At 37.0% G+C, this 8,846-nt stretch overlaps 1 protein-coding gene across 1 annotated transcript in view; it reads left to right on the forward strand.

The window, feature by feature from the left end:
• Positions 1–8,152, forward strand: part of MINDY3 (MINDY lysine 48 deubiquitinase 3) — a 46,132-nt gene extending 37,980 nt beyond the window's left edge. The window contains exons 13-15 of the mRNA XM_036403737.2: positions 2,522–2,609; positions 5,823–5,894; positions 7,139–8,152. Coding sequence (XP_036259630.1) covers positions 2,522–2,609; positions 5,823–5,894; positions 7,139–7,288 — 310 coding nt within the window. The 3' untranslated portion in view covers positions 7,289–8,152. The remainder of the gene's footprint in view (positions 1–2,521; positions 2,610–5,822; positions 5,895–7,138) is intronic.
• Positions 8,153–8,846: the final 694 nt, after the last annotated feature.

Below are 8,846 nucleotides of genomic sequence, written 5' to 3' on the forward strand. Positions count from 1 at the left end.
AAGGACCTTAACGGAGCCACTCTCTTCAGATTTGCGTAATACAGCCTCTGTGTGTTGAGGGAGAGGCAAAAAGAATTCAAGTAACTTTCTTCTAGTTCTATGTTAGGGCCAAGAAAGGAATAAAGATGAAGAAATGTAAGTGGTAGCCAAAAGGACAAAATGCTTTTGTGCAACAACCAAAAAGACCTTGGAAACCACACCTTCTGCTCACAGCTCCCAACAAAAGAGACCTGAGGGGTTGTTAAAGGCCTAAGCAGTAAAAGAGACATCTATGAGAAACTGAGAGTGCGTCTTGTGAAAGGAAAATGTGGCGTGTACACTAAAATAAAGGGAAGAATCTGGATTTATGGAATGTTAAATGTAAATACAACATAAAGCAGAGTTAAAATCTGTAGACTAATAAGTAAAGTTATAAAACAAAAACTAGTGGTATTCTTCTGAGCCCATCAGTGCCAAGGGGCCTGCAAGAAAGTTTGTTGTTCTGATAGATGATTCCCAATGTTTTAAAAGTATTCAAAGTCAATTAGAAAAGTGCAGTGAGTTCTTCATATTCACCAGAGAAGATATTAGGGAGCAGTTCTCCTCATCACTGGAGAAGATCAAAGAGTGGTTCCACACTTAAGCCTTTGGATGAGTGGTCAGAGTAACTAACATTCTGAAGTGTCAAAATAAGTAAAACAATGCAAAGTCCTGAAGAAACATCAGACTGACATTGCTGAACTCTTTTAGGTTACCTACCACTGTGAACTGTGCTGGTACCAAAGAGTACAGGAATGAGGAAGGTGACAAATGAACAGTAGGACTTAGAAAAGGATTTGAAGGCCAGTCTAGGGAAAATTCACATGTAAATGTTTAATGTGTAAACATGGAATAGGAAGGAACATTTTTCACAGGTAAAGAATTGATCAAGGAATAAAAATGTCACTTTTTCTTAATAGAGGGAGATCATTAGAGGGATTTTACAGGAATTTGTATTAACTATGTGAATTTTGTTATTTTATCAGCAGGATTTGACCATAGGGATTTGTATGACTGTTGCTGATACAAATGTCTTTGAGATGTTAAAAAAGTGTGTAAGAGCAGCTGAAGTTACTAGAGGGTATGGGAACAGAGAAGTGTCGATAAAGTAAATGTAGATTGGTTGCTCAGGGGATAAAGCAATGCTGATTTCACATTTTGGGTCTGTGAACTAGATATTACTGGTCAGGGAACAGATCTTGAAATTTAAACACATAGTGATAGCCAGACATATGGAGCGGGATTCACAGGAGTTATGTCATTATATAAATGCCTGATGTTTCACTCCTTCTTGGAAAAAGAATATGATACAAAGCTGGCAACAAGGCTAATTAAAGATACAGAATGCCATTAGTGCAAGGAAAAGCCAGGTTAGAACTGTTTGACCTGAAAAAGATAGACAACCACTGACACAGTAAATAGGGAACGACTATTAATTGCTTCACACAATACAAAAATGAGGTGTCATCAAACTGAATCAGGTGACAGGTTCAAAACAGAGAAGACACTTATTTCCAGAACCCATAGTCTAATTTGTATTTTTTGAGTGGAGTTTATTAAGAGCCAGAAATATAGATGGATTCAAAGCCAATTAGGCACATGCATGGAAAGAAAAATATATATCTTTGTGTTTTAGATACTGCCTGTCACTGAAGATGTCTTTGAGCAGCAGACTGCTGGCAATGGGGAGGGTAAACTAAGGATGTGTGTGTGCCCTGTTGTTCTCTGTCGTAAGCACCCACTACTGAGCAGTGTCAGGAGCAGGATACTGGGCCAGGCGCTCTGTTGGTTTGACCCAATGAGGACATTCCTGTGGACGGTACAGCTTGGAACTCAAGCACAGGGCTAGGTAGATGCAAATAGATACAATCTGCTGCCTGTAGAAATATATTGCTTAAATAGATATATAGTCTTACAGTTGACCTTCGTTTGCAGTGACCTGAAATTAGACTGTAGTCATGCAGTAAAGGCTTCCAGATTAGTATTGTTAGTATTTCCATTATTTGTTGGTTCTGGCTGCTTTGATACTGAGTACGTGATGTAAATAAGAAATGTATCTGTTAAATTTAATTTTATTTCAGCGTACTTAGAAAATCTTGGAAGGTTTTCAAATCTCTGTTTAAAAACAGGTTGTTTGGCAGTGACAGAGCTATATTTCAAAGATGGCTGGTTTTTGTATCTTTAAAGAATGCTTACAAGACAGCAAAATGCCTTTTGGGCTGTAAACCTGGTTTTAGATTATATGGGTTTCAAATTATTTTACCAAATATGGTGGTCCTTCAGAATTATCACTTATTTAATTTAAGATAACAGATTACTTTTACTTAAAAATAACCATGTTTTGGCAACTTGCATGCCATTCTGGTGCAGTTGTCACTTAGGATTAAAAATAGAATAGTATTGCTATACTTGGCAGTCAGTACTGTGGTAGTACAGCATAACTTAGTCATGCAAGAATAAAAGTGTCTTACTCATACTTTTATATTCAATGTTTTTATCTTAGTGTAAACCTCATGAAGACCAAATTAGACCCAGAAGGACTGGGCATCATACTACTGGGTCCCTTTCTGCAAGAATTTTTCCCTGAGCAGGTAATCAATATAACTTCATTGCTGCAGAGCATTGTCTATTCTGTTTGGCTTTGAGATCATTGAAAACTTCATGAATATCACAAGAGTAAGTTTTAATAAGTGTTGCATTCATTCAACTCAGCTGATCAGCAGATAACTTCTGTATTCCACCACAAAAGGTAGACTTCTGTTTTCTATAACACGTCCATGATTTTTTCACTTTTACACTGGAAGGAAACTCCATTGTTCTAAATTTAACTTCAGGAAATATATAATCATTTTGAGTGTGACATTGAATTGTTTCCATACTCAGAAAGTTCATCTGAGTTTGGTTTTTTTGAGAATAAATGACCATACTGGTTTTATCAATATTAAAAAAGTTGCTTGCAAATGTGAAAATGCTTGCAAACATTATTAAAACTATTTTTAATAGTTTAAAATAGTTTAATAATTTAAAACTATTTTTATGTACATTTCTTGATAATGTAAAATTTTTGACAGTTTAACAAAAAATTCATTATAGACTTAGATTTAACATATGTGGAAATTAGGGTATTGGAAAATTATTTTCAAACTCTCAGTCTGTTGCATATATTCTTTAAGACTGCACCACTACTGAGAGGCAGGTGTTAACTTAGCACTGCTGTCCTCTTTCCCCTTTGCCTTGGATCACATTTTCCTGCTCTCACACTGCCTCCCTGCCACCAGGAGTCTCTTTAAACAGATTTGTGGTAAGCCAGAACAGGAAGCTGGTCTGGGTAAGAGCTTTATTTGCAGGTGTGTTCGGTTTGTTCTATGGCCATGCACTTGCTTGTATTGGCAAAAAAGAGCAGGTTTACCTGGGGTAGAAGAATAGGCTGGTGGAAGAAGAGGGACTAAGAGGAGTACTTTTTAAAAGCTTTTTAGCTTAATGTGTCACTGAAACTATGTGGCTTAGTTTTTACTATCAAGGAAAAGTGAAACTGATGGGTTTAAGTCCCTTCAGCAAGATTCTTTTTGTTAGGATTGTGCAGCACTGGGTATAACATTCTGTACTATGAAACATTCTGGTCAGTCAGAAGACACTGGAAGTGCACTGCCAAAGATGGTAGGGACTGAATATATCATATCATCCACAGGCTTTCATCATCTGGAGGAAAGAGAAGGAGGAGTTGGTGCTCATTTTCTCTGGCCTTTTAGAATTACATCCACATTGTATTTTTGCCAACTGTTTCTTCTTCCTTTCATTTGTTTATACAGAAGTGGAAATATATGTATAATTGAATATAATTTATTTATTACAATTATATTACATGTGCAAATCTAGAAGACTCCACTGCTTCATTTTAGGCCCCAGATGCTTAGAATGAAGTTCAGAATGCCAAACATCCTCCATAATTGGCTGTGCCTAAACTGTCCAGTACCATGGGCCATAGGGAGGTGGAGGAGAAAAGAGCCATTGTATGGGGCTGCCGCCTCTCTTGCCTGTCATAAGGGCATCATTGACTGGAGAGGGGAAGCTGGAGAACAAAGCACAATGCAATCATGGGCAGAACCCTACCTTGGTGGAGGAGCTCTGCCTTCTGTTAAAGCTAGAGCCCCCTAGTCAGTGCCTGTCAAGTGCTAATTCCGTGCTGCATGTGATTCCCCACCACTCACTTTTTCCTGTTCTGTTAAACCTTCACTGGCTCCAGTAAAAAACATGGGAATTGTTACTGCCTTATGGGTGCTGTTTGAGCAATCAGCATGTTTTGGACTGGAACCTGGCAGTATCCATTTTATCAATCTGTCTGTACTCTGTGCATCAGGTAGCAGTAGCCCTTACCCATACTGACACCTTGCTCAGAATTCTTTCTGAAAGTGAAATTCTGCAGAAATGATGATGAATATCTTTGAAAGTCTTTCTTTCAAATACTGTGAGGAAATAGCAGAATAGCAGATACCAGTGATGGTTCGATGTTAATATTTGAACATCTAGCTAGGGCTCAGGTGATGTTCCTTTGCTGAGAATATTCAAACCCCTATTCTTACTCTCCTAAAAAGTACTTAACTCCATCTCAAAAGCAGAAAGGTATCTCAGCTTTCCTTCTGAAAGCTGTTGGCTTAGAAAAAAATTATTCAAAGCTATTCAGCCTGACTCCTTACTATTTAGGTATTTAGGGCAGTCACTGGAGAGGGGGATTCCTGAATTCCGTGCTAGCCTTTTTTTTTTTTTTTTGAAACAATAACTGCACAAAATTCTTAACTTCCATGGGACAGGAACTGTGAAACAGCATTTTTTTTCCCCTCTGAGTGAGCATAACTTCCTCAGGGAGATGAATGCGTCCTCTTTCCATCCCAGGAAGGCCTGATTTTATTTATCTCTGTGAAGCAATTTCTGTAAGCAGAGTTACCTCTTACCTTCCTTTTCACCACCCTCCCTCCACTGAATAGCCTGGATTGCTGTGAGAGACCCATAGAAAGATAGAGTTTGTGAACTATTCAAGAGTAGAAAAATGTATGATGGTTTTTGTCATCTGATGGATGTACTGAGATGATTTATTCTCATTCCAGCCTTTACTTCCATGTGCTCAAAAAAGGGATAAGCTTTTGTTTGGAGCCTGGTCGAGTAGGCGGGAAAGAGCTGACATTACACCTGATTTATGTTTCCTGGTTCAGTGAATCCAAAGCTTTCAGTCCTCTTAGGACTACAGCATTTAAACCTGGAATGGTAAAGATCACCAGATAAAGATAAAGATGGTAAAGATTACCTGGAATGGTAAAGATCACCAGAGCCAGTAGCTTTGCTGTTGGACCTTGGCAGAACCAGTGTCTTCAAAATTAGTGTAGTTAGACAGGCATGGGAGTATATGAGCTTTTTAGCTCTCAGATGGAGGGACAGGTATTGGATCTAGTCCTTAATAAAAAACTTTGTGGTGTCCAAACCATCATAAATAAACATGCATGTGACTACTGCATAAGGTGTCTGACATTAAAAATTAGGATGGCTTCTCCACAGTCAATGCTGAAGTTGTACTTCAGATTGTCCAGAAAATCATGGCTTGCTCTTGGGGGCATTACTCATTAATTTACTGAGAACTGTGTTTTTATTTCTGATAAGAAAGGTAAAATGAAGATTTTGTCACCTAAAAGAAATGTCACTTTTTTAGCAGTTTTCTCAGGTGTTACTGGTTGAATGCATCTGTCTAGTTGTAAAGAGAAGAGAATCAAGGCACAATGGATGCCACATGAAATTAACTGTCTTCTTTCTATTAGGACTCCAGGGTTTCAGAGTCATTCACTGTTTACCATTACAATGGACTGAAGCAATCTAATTATAATGAAAAGGTAAGATTTACAATTAAGCTCTAATAAAGCAAAACTGAATATAGTTAAAGGCAAAATACTCTACCTTGAAGCAGACTTTTCAGACTTTTTACAAAACTATTATTTTGATAATTTTCTTCCAAAATTGTATAGTTGGAATTGGAAACTTCTTTGTGCTCCTAATCATATTTGAGCAACTATACTGGACTGCTTGGCCAGACCACATCTCTGAAACTCTGCATTTTGAAAAGAGCACTTCTCATCTGCCTGTCATAAGGGAGGGTCTGAACTGCAAGGGACAGTGGAGATGTAACACACACAAGGTGCAACTTCTAGAAGTAACTCTACATCTAAATTAGGTTTTTTAGAATTTTTGTGAATTTTTTTAGTAGTACATGCTTGCATCAAAAAATTAGTTGTTTTTTTTTTTTTTTTTTAGCTTTTTACTGAGGAAACAAAGATGACCTGTTTCATTTTCAGTGTTCTTGAAAAAAGGGGTATACCAGACACTATATGACTGCTTCTAAGTTCCTGAAGGAGAATTTAGAGTAAAAGATAGTAAGGTATTAAGAGACATAAAGAGCAAGAAAGACTTAAGTAAGACTTCTTCCAGAAAATATACCTACTCAGTCTTTGGAATAGCTTGTAATTAAGTCCTTAAAATTAGCCCTGTGAAATCTCCAGCAGTTCCATACCCCAAAATATAAGCAGAAGCAGAATCCTCAAAGATGAGGATATTTTGATTTCGTACTTCTATTTCATTAAAAAAAGAAGTATGTAAAACTTCACAGATTTGATGTGTGTGGGATTCACATTCTCTGAACCTGAGAGAAGCAGTGAGAGAAGCAGAGAAAAGAATGATCAAAACAATTCTTATCTCATTCGCGGCTTCTCTTGTTCACAAGTGGAATGCATTGTGGAAGATTGCTTACCTGAAGGGAATTGGTCATTGGATTCTGGTGGGAGTGTTTTGATTCATTGACCAATTGAATCCGTGTGTGTGTCGGGACTGTCAGCTGCAGGTGGGTGCTTGTGCAGATTCAGTTTAGCTGTAGTGTAATATAGAATAGAATAATAGAGTATAATAAAGTAATTAGTTAGCCTTCTGATATCCATGAAGTCCTCCTCGTCATTTCTCCCAGACGTCAGGCAAAAATATCACCGATAGATGTGTATCCTAACCAATCCTCTCCTGGCCTGGTGGAAATAATCACCTCATCTCCCAGTTCTTGAGCAGGCTGACAGAGTTGGGTTTACTTTGCCAGGTCATGTATGTGGAAGGCACAGCAGTTGTCATGGGCTTTGAGGAGCCCATGCTGCAGACGGACGACACCCCGGTGAAGCGCTGCTTGCAGACCAAGTGGCCGTACATAGAGCTGCTCTGGAGCACGGACCGATCCCCTTCCCTGAACTGACCTGGCCAGGAACAACACCCACCTGGAGCTGACTGTGTGGAGTTAGACACTGGTATCACTGAGGAATTGTAAATAATGATTACAAACACTTTTTCAGTGTTAATTGGAATATTTAATTTTTTAATCAGATTGATTTCTATTATAATAGTTTGTCTTTTTTGGCCACTGTAGTACTGTTAATGTGAGTTATCCTAAAAAAAAAAAGCCTACTTACAAAGTCTTACCATTATTTTGCCATCTCATTAAGATTTGAAACATTCTGATATTGCAGAATCTGCATATTAGATGTCAGATCTTTAAACATAAAACATATTCAGCTTTCTCAGAATCATATAGGCATGTTTTATTATTTAAATTATATTAGCTTACATTACAGTACCATAATGTGTGGACTAGACTGGCCTTTGCACTGGATATGTTTTAATGAGTTTAAATTTTCTGCAGTTTTTCCTAAAATCTAATTTTACCTGAAGAGCTTGCACAATGTGAGATAAATAAGATACATTTTTAGGAATAAGTATAATTCTTAAATACTCTTTCTTGGCAGTTGTATATTACTGTGGCTTAGTTATTGGGCATGTTAAAAGTGAACAGAAAATCTGAGAAAAAAATAGATATATTAATATTTATTTGAATTTGTATAAAAGAAATGTAAAAACAGCAGAATTTCTTGTTCTATAATCTTTAAACTATTCAAAACTTACAATATTGCCAAATACCTCTTCTTAATTTGTCCAAACAGCAGTGTAAGCCAGCATTACTGTATGTGTTAAGTGCATGAGAACATCTGTTATTACATTATTATATTCCTTTATTTATTATCAACTTCTTAGCCCTAAAATAAAATCTTTTCCTTGAATCATATATTATTTAAAGTTTGGTTTACTTGGACTTGTTTGCTGCTTCTCTGAGATGATGAAAAGGAACCACAGGTTTAGAAATGTCAGCTTTCAAGTTGAATGCATCTTGGGGGAGAAAAAGCCCACACCAAAAGGTAATTTCCTAACTTCTGGAATTTCCATGATCATTCCTTATTGCAGACTGACAGCAGAGTATCTTAGTATTAAGAGAGTCTTTTTGTTAGATTTCTTTTTCTGAAAAAAAAAAATGCTTTGCAGATAACAATGATTTGAAAAGATTCCTTAATTGGACTCACTGTATTTAGAACACAAGTAGTCTGTCTTGCAGTGTGGGCTTGACATTAAAAACTTGTGCAACAGTGGTATTATTGCTGAAAAATATAGATAAGTAAGGAGAATCTACTTGTCAAGTATGGAATTTTCTTTTTCAAAAAATGCTCAAGCTTGATAGGTACTTGCTTCAGCTGGTTTTACACATTTAAGATAAATGTCATTAGACTTCCACTGACACCTTGGAAGGGGAAAATTCACTTATCTTGCTTTTTCTCCTCAATTCTGCTGTCTGTCCTTGGCTTGTACTAGAGTATCTCACACCAGATTTTGCGCTGAATCATAGCTTGAATCTGTTAGAATATGCATCTTTTTTTCTAGCCCACTCTCATAAAATTGATGTTCTATCTCACTGAAAAAAGTTAGAA

The sequence above is a fragment of the Molothrus ater genome, chromosome 1 (assembly GCF_012460135.2).
Source record: "Molothrus ater isolate BHLD 08-10-18 breed brown headed cowbird chromosome 1, BPBGC_Mater_1.1, whole genome shotgun sequence".
Taxonomy (NCBI): Eukaryota; Metazoa; Chordata; class Aves; order Passeriformes; family Icteridae; genus Molothrus; species Molothrus ater.